We start from the raw sequence: 25,545 nt of genomic DNA on the forward strand, positions 1-25,545 counted from the left end.
AGTAGGGCAGAAGTGCTAGATTTCAGAAAGGCCAATTTCAATGAGCTCAGGAGGTTAGTAAGCAAGGTACTGAGGAACAGGAGTATTGGTGACATAGGAGTACAGGAAGGGTGATTGTTTCTCAAGGAAACAATCCTTAGAGCACAGAAGAGGACTATCCCATTGCACATCAAGGTGGGGTAAAGGGACCAAGAAACCCTCTTGGCTGAACAGGGAAATCTGAGAAAGCCTAAGGGTGAAAAAAGAGGCATGCAAACTGTGGAAGCAGGGGGTAGTCACCAAAGAGGAATATACCTACTTGGCTCATACTTGCAGGTAGTCAGTTAGAAAGGCCAAAGCAACAATGGAACTCAGGCTGACAACAAAAATTAAGGACAACAAAAAGTCCTTCTTTTGGTATATAGGAAGCAAACAGAAGGTGCATGGCAACATAGGACAGACTATGGCAATTGGTGACAGATAAGACGAACAAAGCAGAGGTATTCAATGAGTTTTTTGTAGCTGTATTCCTGAACACAGATAAGGACATATCTCCTATTTGGACTATAGATGGGCACAAGAGGGACATCAGCCCATCAACAGTTAGCGCTGACCTAGTGAAGGGGCATTTGAAAGGGCTGGATGTGTTCAGATCAGCAGGCCCAGATAATTTTCATCCAAGGGTGCCAAAGGAATTGGCCAGTATCACAGCTGAACCACTGGCACAACTGTTTGAGCATTCATGGCACTCAGGACAGATCCCAGAGGACTGGAAAAGGACCAATGTGGTTCCTATTTTCAAAAAGGGGAGAAAAGAGGATCTGGGTAACTATATACCAGTTAGTCTCACCTCTATCTTTGAGAAAACCTTTGAAAAAATTATTAAGGACCTGGGAGTCCAGTAGGAAAAATAATGCTGAAGGGCAACCAGCACGGGTTCATAGCAGGTAGATACTGCCTGACTAACCTTGTTTCTTTTTATGATCAGGTCACCAAATCTTAGATGAAGGAATCAAAGTAGATGTTGTTTACTTGGATTTCAAAAAGGCCTTTGATAGTGTCTCATCCCATTCTTATAAATAAACTAAGCAGCTGCGTTGTAGATGATTACACAGTCAAGTGTATGGCAAACTGGCTTATGGGACGCACCCAGAGAGTGGTGGCAGATGGGTTGGTATTGACTTGGAAAGATGTGGGCAATGGAGTCCCCCATGGTTCAGTCGTTGGACCAGTGCTGGTCAATATCTTCATTAGTGATTTGGAGGGCGTGGAGAGCACTCTATCAAAATTCGTAGATAACACCAAATTATGGGGCAAAGTAAACACACTAGGGAGCTGGGAACAGATTCAGGAGGATTTGGACAGGCTGGGAAAGTGGACAGAAAAGAATAGGATACAGTTTAACAAGGATAAGTGCAAAGTGCTGCACCAAGTGAGAAGAATCAACAACACACTTAGAAACTGGGGGATGACTTTCTAAGCAGCACAGCAGCGGAAAGGGATCTTGGAGTCATTGTTGACTCCAAGATGATGAACATGAGTTGTCAATGTGACGAAGTGATAGGTAACGCTAACTGCACTCTGTCAGATTTAGATTAGACATCAGGAAGAACTTTACAGTAAGGGTGACCAGAATCTGGAATGGGCTTCCAAGGTAGGTGGTGCTCTCCCCTACCTTGGAGGGCTTTTGAGAGGAGAAAGGACAAGCACCTGGCTGGGGTCATCTGACCCCAGTGCTCTTTCCTGCCCAGGTCAGGGTGTCAGACTCGATGACCTACTGAGTCCCTTCTGACCCTAAAAAATCTATGAAATCTCAGGTCTTTTTTAAACTATTCATTTATAGCCATTTGTCTATAAATAGACAAATAGATAAATAGACACTATAGAATTTGACTATATGATAATACCTGTTTTGAAGAGGCAAATTAAGACAGAAGCTAACAATTAGATTATCTTGACCTATAGGTTTGTTTGTTTTTAAGAGTGGGCTCTGCTGCTGTTGATGTTATGACTAATCAGTATGTCTAAAGACAGAAAAACAGACATTCTGTCTCAAGTTCCTGTTTTATGACAGGATCTAAAGGAAAGATGCACACTGCCAAAATAAACAGAAATAAAAGGGCCTTTGTGTATTATCCTTTCAGATAAAATCATCTGTGATTACAGGATGAATTAGAAATATACCAGAACCCCAGTTCATTATTTTTGTAGACTATACCCATAGTAGTTTTACTAGCAATGCTAATCTAAGATCCTGTAATAAATCTTAAACCTCTGCCATGAAAGATTATTTTCTGTTACTAAGATCAATGCTAGTGAAGTTACGTTATCCTCATGATACTGGAGCACCTTTCAGAGTAAAAAAAAATGTAGGAGATGACCTCAGTCCACATCTGTGGGAGGTGCTTTACTTATCATAGCCATATACAATTTTAAAAAATGTTAGGGATTCCTTTATGGAAAAGAAAAATAGCAGAATATTTGGTCACACATGATTTTATTGTACTAAGAAATCCCAGTTGCCTAGATGCACAAACCTCACTGTGAGAGACAGTAGTTCCAGCTATCGGGGCTAGATCCAGAGCAATCAAGGGCATTCAGGGTCTTGGAGGATGATGTGGACATAGAAGATTTTGAAAAAAAGAACAAAGATAAAAACCTGGCCCTGCTGAAGTTAATGAGAGTCTTGTTATCAACTTCATTTTAATGTCCTTCAGGGTTTCCAAATTTCCTTGCTTGAAAATGCACACCCACAAACTCTTTCATGGTAATCTTTTTCTGTGATTTTTTTAAGTGTGTTGTTAGCATTTTGAAAGTATTTCAAATTGTACTTTAACCAAAGCAATGTTAAAGAATAAAAGGAAGCAATTGAAAATGTTGGATAGCACTGGCCTGGGATAGTGAGTCATGCTAACAACATATTTATTGCCCTCCTAACTACAGGCCTGTTGTAAAGTTATTTAAGTTCTTAGTAAGGTGGTGATGTATTTTAACATGTTCAATACCATCAGCCACATAGCATAACTAATAATAACATGCCAGTAACATAACAAGACATGGTAGTGAAAGCTTTCAATGAGTCCCATAGTTAAGATCGTTAAGCAAAGATATAAAGGGGGGAAAAAAGGTATAGTATCAAACCTAAAGACTGTGTTTCACTAGCTGAACTTCACAGGGTACTGTTCACCTTACTATTGATTTCAACTATTTATTCGATTTATGTACCATCCTTCCCAGTTAAAGGTGCTGGGTAACTTACAACAAGATAACAGAATAAGATATAAAGCAGGAGACCAAAAATACATGGTAAAGGTGACTGTGACAGCAGCATGAAGCAGAATCAAACAACAAATGTCTACACCACAGAGGAGTAGCACCAAAAACTGGCGGGGGGGGCCCTCCACCACCAGCGTTAAGCCCTGCACTGGACGAAGTACATGAAAGCCCGAGGACCAGGGCAGAGAGCTGCAGACCTGTCACGACTTTTTTGTCCCCCCGGCTACAGAAGACCCGCTAGGCTCCCCCGCTTCCCGCACAGGTCCCCGGGGCCCCCGTGGGTGTGCGGGGCAGGAGCGCGCCTCTCGGGGGGGACGGTCTCCGCCCGTGGCGGTTGGGCCGGAAGGCTGAGAGCGGGGGCTGGGGCCGGCGGCAGGGCCCGGACTGCGTGGCTGCACCCGGGGCCGCCCCGGGAGGGCGCCGTTTCAGCGAGCCCCTTTGCGCCCGGCCGTTATGTCCGTTGGCACGCCGACTGAGGGGAGGCGGGGCCGAGCTGGTGCAGGGGCGGAGCCGAGCCCTCCCTCTCCCCACCCCTCCCCTTCCCCAGTTACTTACCCGCCGCCCCCGGGAGCAGCAGCAGCGCAGCCGCCGCCAGCCACAGCCGGGGCCGCTGGGGGGCCGCGCGTGCCATCGTGCCGCCAAGCCCGGCCGCGGCCCCTCTGCCCTGTCTCGCGCGGTGGTGGCACGCGCTGACACGAGCGTTTCTTCTTGACCGGAGAGACCTGCTCCCCAACACCTCCCGGCGCCGGCGTAGCCCCCCGGGCCAGGGCTGCCACTCGCAGCGGCTTCCAGCTGGCAGCGGACGCAGCTGCCTGGAGCAGAGCGGGGGGGGCGGCGCGGCCCGCGCTGCGAGACGCTCGGAAGCCCCTTGCTGGGAGTGGGAGTGGGATTGGGAGTGGGGGAAGCCCAGTGCGGGGCTCAGCTTCCCCCGCCGCACTCGAGGAGAGATCGAAAAATCACGGCGTAAAAGGAAAAGTGCTCTTCAGCCACGTGTTGGGCAGCAGCCAGCGCAGGCTTTGGACAGCTAGATGCTCCTCACCATGAACCCCATGGGGCCTGGCGGGGCACGGCGAGCTCCCGCAGGCGGCCACGGCGCTGTTGGCGAGCGCTGACCAGCGGTTGGTGACCACCCACAGACGCCACCAGCAGCGGCGGCGGCAGCCAGCGGTGATCGTGGACCGCCCGCAGACGCTGCCAGCAGTCGGCAGCGCGGGGGGGGGGGGATGGCGGCGCCTTTTCACATGGGGTGCAGCGCCACAGGGTGCACCCGCTATGCCTCGCCAGTGCTCCTCACATTGAGGACCAGGCACTCTGCTGCAGCAGGGTACAGTGGTACCCACAAGCTTGTCTTTGCTCCTCTTAGCTATGCAGCTGGTTCACTTTTTTTCCTGCACTGTTAAGGGCTACAACATCCCCTCCCCCCAGTTCGACCACATCTTTTTTATATTACTGGTATATTAGTTACACTACTGGGCCTATAGTACCAAGCATATTCACATGCTTCATCTTAACAAGGACTTAACCAATTACAGAAGGGCTCTAGCTAGTGCCCTTTTGCACCAGAATCTTAAAACAATGTTTTCACAATGTCCATAACTCTTCTGCTGTCAAACCCTTGAAACTCATTACATTTGGTCCCCACACTTATTTTGCTAAGTGGTATGTTCACCCTTATCACCTACAAGCAAAGGCCCAGCCTACAGATCTGCCTGTACTCCAGACTAGTGTAGCATAAAGATACCTAAGTCAGCTCTACATGAGATAGCATGGGCATTGGAGGAGCCCAAGCATGAGAGTACAGAACAGCAGGGGCCCAGAAACCTGCTCAGAGCAGCATTGTGATATAATAAAAGACTTCATCTGTCTGTCTGTCTGCAATGCTCTGGGCCAACTGCACATGTGGAAAGGGCGGGCGGTGATTGGCTAGCCTGGATAGCTGCGGGCACAACTTTGCATCAGGGCTTAGGGAAGGAGGCAGAGGATGTTGGGGGCGAGGGAGCTGTGACACCATGCTGTCCCCCACCATACAACAGCTGTCAGGGATGGGAGGAGAATGGGGATCAGCAGCCCGCTACCCCACTGCCACTGCTGGGGGAAGAGCCGTGGAGGGGTGATAGTAGGGCTGGGGCTCGGGGTGGGGCTACACCAGGCTGCGCTCAGGCTGGCCTGGGTCATGGGGCAATCGGAGCCTGGTGGCTCCACCAGGGGCATGGGCGGGCAGCTCCCACCGCTCCGCGCACCATGGAGGACCTGGGGGAGGGCAGGCATGTTCACCCCACTTGGCTCCCCAGCACTGCACCCTGGATGACCAGCTGGGCTCTGATTGCCCCATGCCCTGGCTCGGCCTGGCCGGGGCGTGAATGGGGCCCCAGCCGGGCTGGGCTGTGGGAGAAAGGGTGGACTGTAGTCTCTGCTTTCTGCCTTGCTGCTGTTGGTTTGATAGCCATGTACCCTACTGCCCAGCAGCAGGACTCACATGTGCTGTGTTGCCCACCCCCAGCTTCTAGAAAGTTTTCTTTTTTGCTCCCCACCACCTCCTACAAAGAGCCAGAGTTCTCAGGAAAGATCCATTAAAGCCTCATCCAGAGGGTAGAGTACAGGGAGCCAAATGACATCCAGCCCCTCTGCAATCCAGCCATGAACCCTTTCCCCACCAAACCAAAACCCATCCAAGAAAACACTTTCAGCAGGGAACAACAAAACAAACCATGCAACAACATAATCATCATATACTGCAATAAAGAGAGATACTAACTGAAATTGATAGGAAATTACAGAAATAGACTAAAATTGGAAAAAATGCAAATAATGCATCCAGGAGGAACATCTGAAACAAAGCTAGTCAATGGCAAAAAGATTACAAGAAGAGTAGTAATATAAAGGACATCTGGGATGAGTTATAGAAAATGGAAAATTATGAGTTTGCATTCTTTGCATTCAGTATGGCAGGAAACACGAACACAAAGGCCCAAGAGGCCTCTTCCAGTTTGTGTATTACTAAGTGTCTAGTAAAATTATGAACTCCTTGCATAAACTAAAGGTCATAGTCCTGAACTTGGGCAGACTGTATCTGGAGCTTAGTTCTGAGCATCTAATATATCTATATTATAAAAAAAATAACATGTTCTTTATAACATAGATCAGAATTTGGAAAAGAAAAAAATAAGTTAAATTATAGAGGGGCTGATCTGGGAGGAAGTTTGGTCTGGAAGTTTGATTAATAGATTTAATAGATTTCTAGGGTTGGAAAGCACCTATTAGATCATCGAGTCTGACCCCCTGCTCTGGGCAGGAAAAAGCGCTGGGGTCAAGTAACCCCAGCCAGGTGCTTGTCTAATCTCCTTTCAAACACCTCCAAGGCAGGGGGAAAGCACCACCTCCCTTGGAAGCCCATTCCATATTTTGGCAACCCTCACTGTAAAGAATTTCTTCCTTATGTCTAATCTAAATCTGTTCTCCTTCAGTGTGTGGCTATTATTTTTGGTAAACCCGAGAGGTGCCCTGGTAAACAGAGTTTCCTATTGCCTGCTGGGCCCCCAGTGAGTTTGTAGACAACCACAAGATTGCCTGCCAGTATTCTCATGAGGAGGCTGAAGAGATTCAGGTCCCTCAGTCTGTCTTAGTTTCATAGTTTGTAGGGTCAGAAGGGACCTGAGCAGATCATCAAGTCCGACCCCCTGCCATGGCAGAAAAGAGTATTGGGGTCAAACGACCCCAGCAAGGTGTACATCTAGCCTCCTCTTAAAGACCCCCCAGGGTAGGAGCCAGCACCACTTTGCTTGGAAGTTGGTTCCAGATCCTAGCCGTCCTGGCAGTGAAGTAGCCCCTCCAGATATCTAGCCTGAATCTACTCTCTGCCAGCTTGTGTCCATTATTTCTAGTCACTCCTGGTAGTGCTTGGGGGAACAGGGACTACCCCAGTGCCTGCTGGTCCCCCCTGACTAGTTTGTAACAGGCCACTAGATCCCCCCTCAGCCTTCTCTTGTGGAGGCTGAACAGGTTCAGGTCCCGTAGCCTGTCCTTGTAGGGCCTGCCCTGCTGCCCCCGACCATGTGAGTGGCCCTCCTCTGGACCCCCTCCATGTTTTCCACAGCCCTCTTGAAGTGCGGCGCCCAGAGCTGGACGCAGTACTCCCACTGTGGACCAGTGCTGCATAGAGAGGGAGGATCACCTCCTTGGACCTACGTGAGATGCATCTGTGGATGCATGACAAGGTGTGGTTGGCCTTCCTGACTGCGTCCCCACACTGCTGGCCCATGCTCATCTTGGTATCAATGATGACTCCATGATCCTTTTCTGCCTCTGTACTGACAAGACGGGAGTTCCCCAGCCTGTAGGTATGGTGCTGGTTCTTCTTCCCCAGGTGCAGCACCTTGCACTTGTTAGTGTTGAATCCCATCCTATTCTCATCCGCCCACCCCTGTAACCTGTCTAGGTCTAATTGTAGCCTATTCCTTCCTTTTAGCGTGCCCACGTCCCCCCACATCTTAGTGTCATCAGCAAATTTGAACAGTCAGTCTTTGCATCCATGTTTTGGGGGTCCCAGAGGATAGGTGACCTGTGGATGGGGGCATTTTCACTTTTCTGCTTTTCTTTCTCTCCTAAATATGAATTCAGTAAACTTCAGTACCCTGCACTTGACCAATATATGCAGTGTGTTTGCCTGATTTAGGGTGATATGCGGTGGTGGGGGGTACTTTTGGGTTTGCAAGGGTTGCAGGGGGCATGATAAGGGGACACAGTTGAACAGGGAATGAGGAAACAGCTGGTTGTTAGATAGCTTTTACTGAACAAGCAGTGAAAGGGAGCTTACTGTACTGATAAAAGTGTCAACAAAAGGGAAAAAAGGTGGGGACAGTAGACCTCTGGCTGTGTACTAGAGCAGCTAGTTGCAGTAGTGGAGAAGTAGGGAGGGCAGAAAAGAATGATGTAGTGCGGGATGTCTGGAGGACTGACCAGACCCAGGCCATGGAACATTTGGTTATATGTGAACCAGTTTAACATAACAGTTTAACGTAACAGTGAACCAATTTAAAATAATACTTAATTTCCCAGGTATACTTTTGAACTGTTCCAAGCAGCTTTGACCCACCATACATGTACAGGTTTCCCTTGCTTCATGCTGTACATGTGTTTCTGAAAAATGGTGCATAACTCGAATTCGCATGAAAGGATCCCACTTTACAAAGGTAACAAATAGGGATTTTTTCCAAGACCTTGACTGTAGTGATCCCCAGGCCCATTTCTACCATTTTTACAAAATATTTTGGTACTCACCAAGAGCAGACAGTACACACATGCACAGGGTGGTGGTGAATGGGGATGGTAACTACAGAAACATGTGTCGCAGACAACGAGCGAGTAGCATAGATCCACGCGGGATACTATATTTTAGTATGCATCACTCCCACAATCCACCACAGAAAGCAGCTGACTGCAGGCTTCCACCACACCTATTGAATAAAAATGAATTTACCTCACATGTAATGAATTTTTGGTATGAAAAGGGTCATCGCATAAAAGTGAATTGGCAAATACAGAACTCACATAAAGCAAGGGAAACCTGTAGGTCTGTCTGCTTCAGGTTTAAACCTCATTTAAACCAAATGTTATGTGTTGTCCATGCCCTCCGCAAAACACCTATCACCATGGGTTCTTAGGTGTAATTGTTTGTTTTATAAAAATGCATTGGATCCTTAATGAGGCCAACGTGGTCCCTATTTTCAAGAAGGGGAGGAAGGAGGACCCAGGTAATTATAGTCCAGTTAGCCTCACCTCTGTTCTCCTCAAGACTTTAGAAAAAGTCATAAAGGTTCACATTTGCAGGGGGCCAGTGAGTCACACTATGGTAAGGGGCAACCAGCATGGGTTTATAGCAGGCAGATCTTGCCTGACTAACCTGGTCTCTTTTATGACCAGGTCACAAAGTGCTTAGACGCAGGAGTGGAAGTAGATATTATTTACCTGGATTTTTAAAAAAGCTTTTGACACGGTACACAGCCAGAGGTCTACTGTCCCCACCTTTTTTCCCTTTTGTTGACACTTTTATCAGTACAGTAAGCTCCCTTTCACTGCTTGTTCAGTAAAAGCTATCTAACAACCAGCTGTTTCCTCATTCCCTGTTCAACTGTGTCCCCTTATCATGCCCCTTGCAACCCTTGCAAACCCAAAAGTACCCCCCACCACCGCATATCACCCTAAATCAGGCAAACACACTGCAGATATTGGTCAAGTGCAGGGTACTGAAGTTTACTGAACTCATATTTAGGAGAGAAAGAAAAGCAGAAAAGTGAAAATGCCCCCATCCACAGGTCACCCATCCTTTGGGACCCCCAAAACATGAGTGCAAAGACTGCTTCCCGTTTATCCACTGAGGCATTCTGGTCTAGATGCTCATATCCATCCCTGGTGTCAGAGTCATACTTCACACAATTATGAATCTGATCCCAACCAGTGACATTTAGGAATGGTTATATTGTTATGTGTGTCTGCATCCTGTGTACCCACAACGATTTTGAACCTGTTCCTAATCAATGACATCATAAAATAGTTGTTATGTGTTTCTGCACCCTTAAAAGTTAATTTTACACAGAAGTATTTCTGGGCATAGACACACACAGTATTTAAAATGATTTAAATGACATTTAAACCTGAAGCAGGTAGGTGTATGTCTGTTAAACTGGTTTAAATTTGCCTGGGACAGGTCAAAAGTGAACCTGGAAAATCAGTTTATTTTGAACTGGTTCACTGTGAATGGGTTCAGTGTTATGTGTATATACCAGACATTGTGATATAGGTCTAGTCAGTCCTCCAGGCATCACACTACACATCATTTCTGATCAGCATACTAATGGCACCTCACTCTAAGTCTCTCCCAGATCTCACCCAGCACCTTCAGATACACACTTGGGCGTACCTACATGAGCACCCCATTGCAAAGTATCTGCCAGTACTGTGCAGTTCTGGCAGTGTACAGGTTGTAATGACCTTACTGTGCAGTAGCAACGAACTACTGCACAGTAGTTCATTGCTACTGTGCAGTAGTGGTGGGATCACGGTTAGTGTCCACTGATGTTGCTGTAGCTCGTTACTTTGGTGATATAGCATCCCGTGTAGACGTGCCCACTGAAGAGGAGGGAGACAAAATGGAACCTTGAGACCCCACAGGAAAGTTCTTGAGGGGACAACTAGCATTCACGCATCAAAACCCTCTGGGACCTTCCCTGCTACGAAAGAGTGTAACTAATTGAGAGTGGCCCTGTGAATAAATGCCAGGTCATTTAAATGGCCAAAGTATCAAAGGCCACTGAAATATATAATAGGGTCAACAGGGTACAGCTTACCTGATAGCAGTTTTCAAAGGGTGCATCTACATGTGTAATTAATGCGCCTGAATTTTCTCTTCAGGATTATTAAAGCGCTCCCACGCACACATCTACATGTGCGCCTGCATTGGGAGCAAATTGCGCCTGACAAAAGCAACCCGGTCCAGGGCTTCTCCTGCCCTGCTCTGTCTCCTCCCCACCACCTGCAGCAGCCAGCAGCTCCAGGCTCCCCTGGGTTCTAGCCCCTAGGGGCAGCCCTGTTTTGTGCAGGGCAGGAGGGCGGGGCGGGGGGGACCTATCCCAGCTCAGCAGGCATTTCCTTGCCAGTTGCAGGGAGATGAGGGTGGGCCCTGAACTATCAGGGGCTGGGGCCCGGAGCTGTGCCAACCCTGTGCAGATCAGGACCCATCCTGATCTTCATGGGGCAAGGACAGCTGTCCTGGCTGCATGTGGTTGGGAGACAGCATCCTGCTGAGCTGGGATAGCTCTCCCTTCCCCCTGTGGCCCCCCTGCTACCTAGGCTGACAGGAAACAATTTGCAATTTTGTTATGTGAAGCGTATACACATGCACTTCAGCACCTTCATATAATGCCCTGATTTCTAGTACCTTGTAACAGGGAACCCTAGCTCTGTTACCAAGAGAGAGGGTGTCCCTTTAAATCTAGAACCTTCTAGTCATGCCGGTCAAGTAGGGGTTAAGGCTCAAGCCCTGCCAGCCGGTCAGGTGACCGGAAGGGGAAGGCCAGAACCCTATAAATGGGGAGTGGAGAGGGTCAGAGAAGCAGCAGAGAGGGGGACTCCTAATTATCATGGTGCTGTGGCTGCAACCTCTTTCAGAAGACTATGCCATGCTGTGAGCCAGAAGCATGATCATCTAAAGTAAGCAGGCCTGTTGCCTCTCTTACTTCTTTATTATTATTTTCCCATTATATGGCCATAGAAGCCTATGGTTTGTGTTGGATGTTAATAACCGGAGGATCAGGCTGAGGCTATTTAGGGAAGGAGGAGGCCTCATTGGGGGCCCACTGCAGTGTAGGGATCCCAGCGCCAGAGAGGGCACAGTAGTTTGGGGCGGGGGGCGGAGCAGGGTTCATGGTAGGCTTGTGTAGAGTTTAGATTACAGTTTGTTTAGGTGGTTTTGATATGGATGATCCTGCCTCCAGCAGGGAGCTGGACTAGATGACCTCTGGACATCCCTTTCTGCCTTATTTCTCTATGACTCTAAGACTTCTGAAGTTAAAAATTTGGCAAAATATTATGTTCAGATCAAGGCAGGCAAGGGTCTTTGGGTAAATCCGATATCTTTTATTAGATGTTTAGATTAAGTTACTCAAGTATTGTATATTGCTCAGATGACTTTGAGGAATAAACTCCCTCCAGAGGTAGTGCAGTCACCTACCCTGGAAATCTTTAAGAGGAGACTGGACGGTCACCTCAAGGGTACTGCACCTAAGGTGGAAGAACCAGCACCATACCTACAGGTTGGGGAACTCCCTTCTCATCAGCACAGAGGCAGAAAAGGATCTTGAAGTTGTTATAGACTCCAAGATGAACATGGGCTGCCAATGTGGGGATGCAGTCAGGAAGGCTAATCACACCTTGTCATGCATCCACAGATGCATCATGAGCAGGTCCAGGAGATGATCCTCCCCCTCTGTGCAACACTGGTCAGACCGCAGCTGGAGTACCGCGTCCAGTTCTGGGCATCACACTTCAGAAGGGATATGGACAACACTGAGAGGGTCCAGAGGAGGGCCACTTGCATGATCAGGGGTCAGCAGAGCAGGCTCTACGAGGAGAGGCTACGGGACCTGAACCTGTTCAGCCTCCACAAGAGAAGGCTGAGGGAAGATTTCGTGGCCGTCTATAAACTGGCTAAGGGAGACCAGCAGGTAATGGGAGAGTCCCTATTCCCCCAAGCACTACCAGGAGTAACAAGGCATAACGACCATAAGTTGACTGAGAGTAGATTCAAGCTAGACATCAGGAGGCACTACTTCACAGTCAGGATGGCTAGGATCTGGAACCATCTTCTAAGGGAAGTGGTGCTCACTCTTACCCTGGGGTCTTCAAAAGGAGGCTAGATAATCACCTAGCCAGGCTCATTTGACCCCAGTACTCTTTTCTGCCATGGCAGGGGGTCAGACTTGATCTGCTCAGGTCTCTTCTGACCCTACTAACTATGAAACCTCGCTGGGGTTGCCTGACCCCAGTTGTCTTTCCTGCCTGGTGCAGGGGGCTGGTCCCACATTTTTCTTGACTAATCCTATCCATTTGTGTAGCTCCCTACTATCATATAGCTGTATAGATTTGTTGTGCCAGTCCACGTGTTTTCTAGTATTTTATCCACACTAAATGTTATTTTTATGCATGTGTAAAATCTGTATTTTTACTTAAAATACAAATAAGCATTCAAGAGAATGTTTTCAACTCGATCAACAACACAATTTTGCATCTTAACTAACTTCCCTGTTGTGCCAGGACATATGCTGTGTAGCATTTTGTTTGTCACTTGGTGATACTTTCCCAGCTCGCTGCATCAGAAGTCTTCCCCATTACTAAGCTGAACTGGTATGTGAAACCATATGGTGTTTTTCAGCTGCTTGGTTGCTGCGCAGGATAAATAATCCTGACCTGAAAACAGAAACTTTTTAAGTGGTGGGGGAGGAAAAAAAGTTGCTTTATTCCTTATAAGGCACGGGCAGGCTATTTGAATGATAGGAAGGGGCGGTTGCATTTTCATGCTGCTCTGAGCGAGCACCGGGCTGGCAGACAGCCGGGCAGGCTCGAATGCAGCAAGGAAAGGGGCTGGCAGCTGGATTTTTAGGAGTGAAACAGGGCGCAGGGGCAATTTAGAGCCAGCATCAAGAACGTGGTCATGGGAAAGTCAGGTTGGTGAATGCTTTTTTTTTTTTGGTTGGGGGTGGGGGGACTTGTTAGCCATGCTGGGGATGCACGGGGGCTGTGCTAAGCCGGCGATTGAGAGGGCTGGCAGGCGCATTTCTCCTCTCTGCCGGCCCAGGACATGCTCTTGCCCCCTGCCTCTGCAGCCGCAGCGCAGCCCGGCTGGAGCTCGTCTCGTTCCCGGGGCAGGAGCAGGGAGTGGGAGGGAAGGAGGGTAGCGCTCCCCTTCCCTGAGGCTTAGACGGGGCTCCCTGCCCTGGTAGGGGGCAGCGCAGCCCTCCCCTGCACCCGCACCCCTTTACCAAACCCTGGATCCACCCCTGGCTGCCACGGGCCACGCTTGTGGAAGGCTTAGTGGCAACATGAGCAACGTCATCCTGTGTGACCTGCTTGCTTTTATGCAGGCTAGTCTCTAGGAGGAGCTTTCTTATAGTACCGTGAAACGGGCCAGTTATTTCTGTTTGATTTATTTTACAGTGCACACTTATTTGCAAGGAAAGAAATTTGCATATTTTATGTTGTGCCTGGTTTTCATGCTGCGCTTTGATCAATGCAGTTGAAGAATGGGTCTAAGTGCTGTAGCTTTTGAAACTGGTGGTGGGGAAGGAGAATGGCCATGAAAGCGCTTGTGTAATGGAGTTATTTGTCTTGTCCAGATAACCTTAGGTAGCAAGTTATACACTGATATATGTAGACAAGGTTCTTTGGGTGAATCTGATATCTAGGTTTCAGAGAGATGAAGGCTGCCCTCACTTCATCCCAAGGCTCTTGGGTGATCTTTGCAGGGCACTGGGGGGGAGGAAGGTGGTTTTCAGCTCGTCTCAGATCCCTTGATTTCTTTGGGTGTTTAGTTTAGTTACCTGACATCTCCCTCTCCCTTCTGGTGGAGCAAGGTGCATCTGCCATCCCTTAAATCCAAGGGCTGAATCTGTCCAGGGGTGGGTGATGTGCCTGCCCAACCACATCCAGGAGGGCTGTACAGTGATAGAGCTGGGAAATGCTCCTCCAGTCCCATTGCTAGCACTTCCCAGGTTTACTTCTTTCTGGGGATAGAAGGCTTGTTGGCTATGGGAACTGCATGGACTACATGTGCAACAGCAGACATATCAAGGACAAAAAACTGGATTACTGCAACTGGATGGTGGATGTACAGTATCTGGCTGACAGTGACAGCAGATCTGTCTGACAGCAGATTTTTGCCCCCAAGCTCTCGTCTATCAGTATGCCATTTCTGAGTAAGCGTACGTATAGGTCTGAATGAATCTATGAATGAATGAATTTACCACCAGCAACAACCCCCTCCCACTTTTCTCTTACCCTGCTGCTGCTACAATAGCATATGTCGAGTAGTAACTATGTTCAACTCAGTCTGAAGAAATGCAGAAACTAGCAGTTGTGTTGGCAGAAAGCAATTTACTTGTCTTAACATTTTTCATCTAACCTTTCTTTCCGCTTTATCAGCTTGTTGCAAGTAAGTGATTTACAGAGAAACACAATGTATTTATTTTCCAGGGTGCTTTTTTTCCCCACAAGAACCTGGATCAGTAAATTGAATACTGCAGATTAGCAGTCTCTTTAGACTCTTTTGGAGTTCTCTGATGTATTTGATCATAGTATTTTAATAGCTTTGAACACGCATGGTCTGCAGTTATCCTTCAGTTGGAAAGCAGAATTAGAGTTAACAGTCTAATACCAAAAATGACAGACCAGTGTTGCAAAAGGTAAAGTTCTGTGAAAGTTAGGACCAAATTCTGCACTCCATGTGCAGTTTCTTTGATTTTCAATTATGATACGCATGTCCGAATTTGACCAAAATTACTGTTTACCAGATAAAAATTACAATGCAAAATTTCTCATATAGCATCCTTTGTCTGATTAATTAAAGGCCTGTCTATCCAATGACTAAATGGGTGTGTTTTTAATTGAGTGAATTAACTTGATTTTAAAAAGCACCTTTTTCCTTATTCAGTTCTTTTTTCAGACAGACAGTAGACAGGAAGATATGTTAACACCAAGGCAGTTGCAGATCTTACTGTTACTGAATGCGAACATTCTGTTGCTAACAATAAAGACTAATTCATCATCCTCTTTCTATCCCCTCAGGTCCTGTAAAACAGGCAAACACAGAAAGCATGTTGTCATTTTCATAGCCTGCATGTGTCAGGTTTCTCTGAGAATGAACAGATGGTGTCTCTAGTGAACTTGTGATACTTTTTGTTAAGGCAGTTGTACAAGGCAGTCATAACAAGTTTCCAAAGAGTAAAAGCTCCATAGAATATTGCCTTGAATTTCCTTTCACTTTAAGATTTAGTTAACTGTATGCACAGCTATTAAACTTTTAAAATAAGTATATTCAGAAGTTGTGTTTTTCACAAATCTCCAAATGATAAAAATGGCATTGGCTTTTTTAGGTTGTAACTGCAAAAATAACCTATATTAGATTTGATTTTTTTTTTCCCTCCTCTAATCATTGCAATTTGGTTGGAGTGTTGTAGTTGTGATGGATATGCAAGAAACAAGGATTTTTGGGTAATATCTTTTTATTGGACCGACTGTATTGTTGGAAGACATGTTACACAAGCTTTCAGGCACAAAATATGCTTCCTCGGGTCTGAAGAGAAGCAGATGTGGATTTTTTTAATCCACATTTCATTATGTTAATGGATAAGTTCATTTAAAAAAAGTGGAAGAGGGATGTAAAACTACAGATCAAAGATAAGTTATAAGAAATGAATATGAAGACAATAAAGGGAAGTAGAAATAGATAAATCTAATTATATAAAAGACCATTCAAAAAGGAAGATAGTTTCTTTTGTACTGGTTCCTTTGATACAAGCTAGAATAGCTCTGTCACTTCTAACACTTCATTTGACTTCTGACTCATTTACAGGAAAGCATCTTAAATGCTATGTACTCATGACTCATTCCTTATTATCTACTATTTTTCTTACCAACAAGATAACTAGATAATTTCAAAAGACAATGAGTGACAAATCCTCTGGTAATTATCTTTGTTTAGAGCTGACCTATTGCAGCATGGACACTGGGACAGGAGAGGGGAAGATGTTTTTATTGCATTCTTTCACTCCTTCCCCACTGACCTTCCAAGCCTGTTTGTGGAAAGGATTACACTCCTTAGAGTTTAGGAGTGGAGCTGGCAACTGGCTGTTGTCTGAAACATTTTGATTAGCTGGCTTTAGGAGTTAATGCAATCTGTAGGAGTTAATGCAATCATGGGATGAACAGCAGCAGGGCTGCACAGAGTATCCAGATCTCTATGTGGTCATTCCCAGCCAACAAGTATTTTAAAAATTCATTTTGCTTGGCTCTGGCATGCATCATGCTGGGAGGCCCCACCATGACCTCCTCCAGTGGACAGAATGACTTTTTGGAAACCCTGAAGTAGAATCAGTCCTTCTGTGGGGTATTTCCATGGAAGAAGATGTTCTAAACCTGATGGGGGAGTATCAATCTCATGTTTAATACAATGTTCTAAAATCACAGTGCAAAAAGGCAGCCAGGCATTAACTTTGCAGAAGCTCAACTTTCACAGGTATGAAACTAAACAAACAAATAGAAAACAAATACAACCACCAAGCAAGCAAATTTAAAAAAAGAACCACTGTAGGTTTTATAGGGTTGAACCAACTGCAAACATTGTGACATGAACATGTTCTCTGCCTGAGCCCATTGAATATTAAGTATGCCCTTGTTGCCAAGAAGGCTAACAGCAAACTGGGCTGTCTTGGTAAGTGTGTTCCCAGTAGGTCAAGGGAAGTAATTATTCCCCTGTATTCAGCACTGGTGAGGCCACATCTGGAGCCCTGTGTTCAATTTTGGGCCTCCCACTACAGAAAGGATGCGGACAAATTGGAGAGAGTCCAGAAAGGGGCAACAAAAATGGTGAGGGGCCTGAGGCACATGACTTATGAGGAAAGACTGGGGAAACTGGGCTTCTTTAGTTTAGAGAAGAAGAGACGGGAGTTAATAGCAGCCTTCAACTACCCGAAGGGGTGTTCGAGAGAGGATGGAACTAGACTGTTCTCAGTGGTGGCAGATGATAGAACAAGGAGCAACGGTCTCAAGTTGCAACAAGGGAAGTTTAATGTCAGATATTAGGAAGAATTTTCTCACTAGGAGGGTAGTAAAACACTGGAACAGGTTAAGAGAGGTGGTGGAATCACCATCCTTGGAAGTGTCTAACACCCCACTAGACAAAGCTTTGCCTGGGATGATCTCATTGGGGCTGGTCCTGCTTTGAGCAGGGGGTTGAACTAGACGACCTCCTGAGGTCCCTTCCAACCTTAAGTTTCTATGATTCTCTGATAAGCTCTTCCAGATTATCACTGTTAAAATACAACCCATATGCATAGCATACACACAGCCCATATACACAGCAAAATAAAAAAATTGTTAAGCAGATTATAATTAACTAGCTGAAACTTGCAAAACATTTGTGATTAAATGTTTATTGCACAAGTATTTATTTAAATACAGGATTTTTAGTTATCCTTTGACCGAATATTTTAACTAGGGTTACCATATTTCCAGGTCCAAAAAAGAGGACATCTGTCACAGGAGGGGAGAGGAAGGGGCCAGGGGGAATATGGGGGGGGGGCACTGGTGCCTGCCCCTGCCCATTCTGTTGCCCCTCACTGACAAGCCACATGCCCCCCCACTCCCCGCCCTGCTTCTGCTCTTCACTCTGGACCCACGGAGCCCAGCCCTGCCTATGCCCTTCACTCCCAACCAGCAGTACCCTGCCCACCCCTCTTGCTGGTGCCCCTCACTCCCGACCTGCAGCCACCTGGCACTGCCAGTGCCTGCACACCCAACCCACAGTTACCCATCTCATCCCCCATGCCCCACTCCTGATCCACATTCCCCAGCCCTGCCGGTGCCCCTCACTCCTGACCTGCAGCCCCCTCCTCTGCCCCTCAGCCCTGCTTGTGCCCCACACTCCTGAACCACAGCCCCTGCTGGTGCCCCTTACTCCTGACCTGCAGATCCCTGCTCTCCCCAGCCCTGCTGCTTACTCTCTCTCTCACTGGCTTGCCTGAGCCAGTGCAGGGAGCACATGACCCTTGCCAACCAAGCATCTGGCCCACTGCTCCAAGCCTGAAGCAGCTGTCTGGGACAGCAGAAAACCTGGACATTCGCTTTTTTTCAGAAACCTGCCCAGACGCAGGACAGGGGGCCAAAAAAAGAGAGGGTGTTACATTTCTTCTAGGCCAATAGTGCCCCAAGTGGAATTCAGCCTAAGGAAATTCCTAAACTATGATTGTTGCAGTGGTCCCCCTGTATTAGTCATGATGCAGGTAGAGCACCATGTGCTGTCTTGTGGGATGCCACATCACTGTCCCTTTCATAGATTTCATAAACATTAGGGCTGGAAGGGACCTCGGAAGATCATCGAGTCTAGCCGGCTTGTCCCAGGGGCAGGAAGTCAGCTAGGGTCAAAGGATCCCAGCAAGATAAGTGTCCAAATGTTTCTTAAAAGAGCCCAGAGCACCACTTTGTGGGGAGGGGGGGAAGAGGGGAGTCTGTTTCAGTCCTTCGGGGCTCAGACAGTAAAGAAGTTTTTCCTTATGTCCAGCCTAAAACAGTCTTGGAGGAGTTTGTGACCCTTGGCCCTTGTCATCCCTTGGGGCACTTTGGTGAACAGACATTTCCCCCAGATCCTGATGTACACCCCTTATATACTTATAGGCTGCCACCAGGTCACCCCTGAGCCTGCGCATTTGCAGACTGAGTAGTCCCATGGCTCTCAGCCTCTCTTCGTAAGGCCTATTCTCTTGCCCTCTGAGCATGTGTGTGGCTCTCCTCTAGACCCTCTCAAGCTTCTCCACATCCTTTTTGAATTGCGGAGCCCAGAATTGGATGCAGTACTCCAGCTGTGGCCTCACCAAGGCCAAGTACAGCAGCCGAATACTTCTTCTCCATGGCCGAGTACTAAGGCTGAATACACCAAGGCTGAGTGGTTCTTCTCTCCCTTTCCCCCAACACACTCACACAGTAGTTCTATACAACTTGAGTTTAAGGACAATTTTATGTCTGTGGAAGTAGTACAAAGAGACTGGAGCTAAGGTAGTGAAGAATCTGGAGGTCTGTACTGAGTCCTCATCACCTTTCTCTCCTTATCTGAGTCAGAATGGAGCAGAAATAGGAGGGGAGTATGGAGATGAATGCGGGCGATCCTAGACAGAGATAGATTTCACATGAGAAGAGGCTGAACAGATTGATACTATTTAGTTCAGAGAAGAGTGGAGAAAACAGAAGTATTCCAAACAATATTTATTACGAAGGTCAATTACATGCCTCTGTTTACTTTTTTCCATAGATATGAACAAGAAGCCAGACAATGAAATTGAAAGGCAGCAAACAAAAAGAGCAAATACTATCTTTCAAAGCACGTGAACCTGTGGAACAAGTGTTCAGTAAGGTTCAAAAAAAGGATTATAAGTATGAGTAATGAGAACATTAATTGTTGCATTTCATAAAACTACTTTTTTTTTTTGATTGGAATGTGTAAAGTTTCATAATGTAAAGCTTCCTGTGAGTAGAGAGTAAATTTTTCTGTCATCCTATGCCACTTAAACACACACAAGAGCCAGTATCAAAAGCCTTTTGGGAAGTCATATCCAGTTGGTTAAGAGCACGGAAATTTCTACTAATGCTCCCACTAATACTCACTTTCAGTGCCCGGCACAGTGCGTGGCATATCATTGATATGGAAAACACAAACTTCCTGCCCAAGAAACTGAAAAAGAAGTTTGGCAGCTTGAAGTCCCTGCCTACACATCAAAACACTCAAAAGAACGTGGTGGGGGGAAGGAACAAGAGCATATTACATAGTCTGGATATAATGGTAGATACTTGCTAATTTACACAGTCATCTTATAGCAGCTACTTTTGTTGGTGCAGTGGAAACAGAGAGAAGAGATATCATTGGTAGTCAGGATGGATAAAAATCAACAATTTAAAAATAAAAATGGATTTAAAAAAAAATTTAAATCCATTTTTTAAAATCATATTTTACATTTTTTTTGTTAAGATGCTTTTACAAAAATTAAGTTTTAATTTAAGGAATGTTAACACTCAAAGATATAATCATGGAATAGGGATTGTAACTTCTAATTATATGCTGTTTGAGAGTATATTTATGTAACTTTTTAAGAAAAGTTTTATAAATAGGTCACAACAGGCCATAGACTGTATTAGGGGCCCAATCTTACGGGGTTCCCAGAGGCTCCTCTACAGACTAGTAAAGATTAAAGAAAATAGGACTCTGCCCAATGGGACTTGGTATTCAGTCTAGAAGATCCCATTAAGCATCTCTCTGATGCTTAGTTTCAGTTCTCAAAGTGTGGATTGGTGTCTCCAGAGATAACATCCTTGTTAACAGCAGTGTATGGAGATGAGAGAGAACCATGGATTTGAATTTTCCATTTCCCACGGAAAAAGGGAGTAAACCACAGATTTTACCTTTTACTGGAGGCAAATGCTGATTTCTCATTTTACCAGAGAAACCCATGGATTTTGCAGTTTTGCAATGAGCCCTCTGCAGGCTGGCAGAGTTCCAGCCTACAGGGGGCTGCGAGGGAGTGGAAGGAGGGTGGTCAGGCAGGGTGCACCATATGTGGATATGCACTTGGCCTCAGCCAGCCTGGAGAGCAGCTCCTGCAGGTTAGTGTGGTGGGGGGATTGAGGCGTCTGTAGGGACAGAGGGCAGGAGTTGAGTAGGGCTGGGGCTGGGGCTGCTGTCCAGCTGGGCAGTGGGCTTGGGGCCGCAATGTGTGGCCGCAGAGCCCCAGAGGGGAGTGGAACGGGGCTGCGGGTCCTTGCCTGGGGCATGGGGGGCAGCTTCCCACCACTGCACGCAGTCTTAGGGGGACAGGGGACCCACGTCCCCCAGATCTGTACACAGGGTGGGAGTGGGTGGGCTGCTTGCTGTGGGCTTGGGCAGGGTAGGGGCTGCTCCCTGCTGCTGCATGCACTCTGGAGGGGTAGGGGGGACCTGCGCCCCCCCCAGATCTCATGCTTGGCTCCTGAGGGTCACATACCTTTGCACTTTCACCGTTTGTCTTAAATATTTTTATAATAAATATTTATTATATATTATTTAATATAATAAATATTTAAAAAATTAAAGGTTCTTTCTCTCTCTCTCTCTTCTGGCGGCAGAATGTTGCGGTGTAGCCTTGCCCCTTCTGCGCTACCTGAAAACCCCAAGCTCACCAGGATTCAAACAATAATTTTTCTGAAGCACTTAAGAAATAAAATCAAATTTATATTCAGAGCAAAACAAACAAAATATCTCCAGTAAATTCCCATCTTGCCTCTCACTTTGTGGTTTCTTTTTCAGTCTTTAATATTGTTCAGCTTCCTTTTCAGGTCCACAAATTTTCCTAGTATTGGTTAATAGAGTTGAGGCAAGTGACCTTTTACATTTAATATTTTGCAATATTAACGTATGTTGGCATCAAGCCATTTGACTGTTATGTGGAAATGGGTTCTTGAAGTAGATTAAATGTTACTGAATAAAAAGATTAACTTCATTTTCTTTGAGCATCATATTACAATACAATACAGAGTATTTCAAATAACCTGATTATTTTTGTTTATATTGAGGCCCCCTCATAGTGTGTACAGTGTTAAATGGAGTATAATGGGAGTAAAGTATACTTTAAAAAGGAGCCCCACAAAAGAGTGGGGGCAAAAAGCAAAGCTGTGTGTAAAAGTAAAAAGTTTTTCTCCCTCCCACCCTGAGCAGGGGTCAGGCTGGCTGCTGCCCCTGCTGCTGGGTGCTGATTGGGTGAGAAGGCTGCCCACATGCAGCCTCTCATCCCTGCAAGGTCCAGCCCTGTTATTTTTCCCCCCAACCCCTGACAGCTTACAGCTGTCCAGCCGGCCTGGGCCCATCCCATGGCAAGTGGGTGCTGCAGAAAGTGGGAGATGGAGCAGAGCTGGGCCAGGGTTTGGAGGAGGCAGTGGGGCCTGGCCAGGGAAGTGTGGGGCAGCAGTAACCAGTCCCCACATCTACTTGGTGTTGGGCAGGAGATGAGGGTATGCTTATTTTGCCCTCCATGCAGGTCAGGGCAGGGAGCAGGGCTAGGCCAAGGCAGTGGGGAAGTGGCAGCCCACGTGTCTGCTGGCTGCCTTCACCATTCAGAGGCTCTGGGGGAGCGGCTGTGATCTGCCCATGAAACTGAAGCCCAGGGCTGTGCTGAATCCTTGAAATTTGGCCCCAGGCTCTGTGATTTGAGTACATCCCTACTGATAGGTATTTAAAATAATATAGGATGCCTTATAGAATTGTTAGATCTAAAGCCCTTGATATAGTTATGACTGTATGTTATTAATAATATATGTGACTATAGTTATTAAATCTGTATTTGATAGAATGCTTGAATATTTATTTTATATTATTTCAGCTTCCAAACAATTTGCTGAAGAGGTCTTAAAAACCCACAATGACTACAGAAAAAAGCATGGAGTTCCCCCACTAAAGATTTGTAAGGCGTTAAATGGTGGAGCACAACAGTGAGTTTAGTCCTTTCTTTCTTAAAGTGAGATTTTAAATCACATTTGTGGTTTGGTGTACAATATTCTATCAGCTAACATTTGGCTCTGATTATTCATATTGCAACAATTGTGCATGTTTGTATGATAACACCCACTAGTGGAAGTGTTGCCTTTCTTCTACAATACATCTATAAATGATGATTCTGTATAGATGAGTCTCTCTCATGGTGGTGTGGAGAGAGACAATAATTTCAAAGTTATCAACATAAGTTTATGATAGATAAATATCTCGTGGTAATGTTATTTTGTGCTCTGGAGTAAAAAAAAAAAATCATAGTTTAGGAACATGGAAAGTTACCATACTGAATCAGATACCGTACACTCCTCATAGTTTAGGACTTGGTACTTAATATCAAATGCCATAAATAAAGATACATGAAATTCCAGAATATAAATTCCATAGATTTCATAGACATTAGGGCTGGAAGGGACCTTGCAAGATCATTGGGTCCAGCTCCCTGACCAAGGGGCAGGAAGTCAGCTGGGGGTAGATGACCCCAGCAAGGTAAGCATCCAAACGCAACTTGAATGTGTCCAGAGTAGGTGCTTACACCACTTCTGTGGGGAGTCTATTTCAGACTCTGGAGATTCAGACAGTAAAGATGTTTTTCCTCATGTCCAGTCTAAAATGGTCTTCCAAGTAGTTTGTGATCATTGGAGCTAGTCTTCCCTAGGAGAGCCCTGGTGAACAAATGTTCTCCTAGGTCCTGATGTATACCCCTGATGTATTTGTAGGCTCCCACCAAGTCCCCTCTGAGCCTACACTTCACCAAGCTGAGGAGTCCTGTGTCTCTCAGCCTCTCCTCATGAGGCCTGCTTTCTTGACCTCTGATCATGTGTGTGTCTCTCTCCTGTCTCCTCTGGACTCTTCCAGCCTATGGCTTCCAATGGCTGGCTTAGCTGCCTGTACATTAACGCCAAGAGCATGAGGAACAAACAGGAGGAACTGGCCCTCCTGTTAAGCAATAACAAACATGATCACATAGCGATAATGGAGACCTGGTGGGACTCCACCTATGACTGGACTACAGGTATAGATGGCTATATCTTGTACAGGAGGGACTGAGCTGAGAGGAAGGGTCAGGGTATAGCTCTCTCTGTCAAGATGCAGTACACCTCTCTACTAGCTGACATTTGCACCCAAGAAGGGCAACTCAAAACTCTCTGGGGTCAACGTGGAGAACATAGTGAAGGGGATATAACCATAGGAGTCAATCGCAAACCTCCTAACCAGGAGGAAGAGCTTGACCACCCATTCTCTAGAAAACTAGCTGAGGCTGCATGCTTTCGGTGCATGGTTGTCATGGGTGATTTCAACCACCTTGACATCTCATGGGAGGAACATTCAGCCAGATCTGATTGGTTACATAGCTTCCTTGCATTGATGAGCTCTATTTGACTCAAGAAGTCCATGGGTCAACAAGAGGCGAGGCTCTGCTAGATCCAATTCTGGCCGAAGGGGATGATCTAGTGAGCAACCTGAGGATCGAAGGGAACAGTGATCACAAGTCGATCCTTATCCATCGCAAAGCTGGCAAATCAGTCAGCAATGCAGAAATCCTTGACTTCAGGCAAGCTGACTTCCAAAAGCTCAGAAGGTTGGCTGTTGAGATCCTGAAAGATCATGATCCGACAGGGAAGGGAGTCCAAGATGAGTGGTCGCTCCTTAAGGATACAATCCTAATAGCTCAAGGAAAGACCATTCTGGCCTGCAAGAAAGGGAGTAAAAAAAAGGGCTGGGAAACCTCCTTGGCTAAATGGGGATCTCATGGACCTGCTTAATCTTAAAAGAGAATCCTATAAGTGTTGGAAGCCAGGTAGTACCTCTAAAGGAGGATTATGTATCACTGGCCCGCACGTGTACAGAACAGACCAGAAAAAAGCCAAGGCTGAAACTGAACTCAGGTTGGCTATGGGAATCAAGGGCAATAAAAAGTCCCTTTTCAGATGCATAGGAAGTCATAAGAAAAATAAGGACAACATTGGACCCCTGCTGAGTCAAATGGGGCAGCTGACAACCGCCTCCCAGGAAAAAGCTAATCTCCTTAATGATTACTATGCGTAAGTTTTTCACCAGCCCAAGGGGATCACCCTGCCTGACAGGACACAGGACTATGAGGCTACAGGTGACCATACGCCTACATTTGGTGAAGACACTGTGAAGGAGCACCTTGAGAGGCTGGACATCTGTAAGTCAGCAGGCCCTGATGAAATGCACCCAAGAGTGCCAAAAGACGTGGCTGACATCTTAGCTTGGCCATTGGTGTGGATATTCGAAAATTCTTGGCACTTGGGTGAGGTTTCTGAAGACTTGAAGAGGGCCAATGTGGTGCCTATCTTCAAGAATGGAAAGAAGGAAGATCCAGGGAACTACAGGCTAATCAGTTTGATCTCAACCCTTGTAAAGATCTTTAAGAAAATTATCAAAGAATCCATCAATAACAGGCTGACAGAAGGTGCCATCCTTTTTTTACT

The 25,545-nt window shown here is 46.3% G+C and overlaps 2 protein-coding genes across 2 annotated transcripts in view; one reads left to right on the forward strand and one right to left on the reverse strand.

Annotated features, from left to right (window-relative positions):
* LOC149864327 (uncharacterized) overlaps positions 1-4,368 on the reverse strand; it is a 93,671-nt gene extending 89,303 nt beyond the window's left edge. Inside the window, exon 1 of the mRNA XM_090049431.1 lies at positions 3,811-4,368. Coding sequence (XP_089905557.1) covers positions 3,811-3,886 — 76 coding nt within the window. The 5' untranslated portion in view covers positions 3,887-4,368. The remainder of the gene's footprint in view (positions 1-3,810) is intronic.
* Positions 4,369-13,315: 8,947 nt separating this feature from the next.
* Positions 13,316-25,545, forward strand: part of GLIPR2 (GLI pathogenesis related 2) — a 34,302-nt gene continuing 22,072 nt past the window's right edge. Inside the window, exons 1-2 of the mRNA XM_090049350.1 lie at positions 13,316-13,472; positions 22,920-23,028. Coding sequence (XP_089905476.1) covers positions 13,460-13,472; positions 22,920-23,028 — 122 coding nt within the window. The 5' untranslated portion in view covers positions 13,316-13,459. The remainder of the gene's footprint in view (positions 13,473-22,919; positions 23,029-25,545) is intronic.

Source organism: Crocodylus siamensis, chromosome 5 (genome assembly GCF_052110815.1).
Source record: "Crocodylus siamensis isolate JL-2025a chromosome 5, ASM5211081v1, whole genome shotgun sequence".
Classification (NCBI taxonomy): Eukaryota; Metazoa; Chordata; order Crocodylia; family Crocodylidae; genus Crocodylus; species Crocodylus siamensis.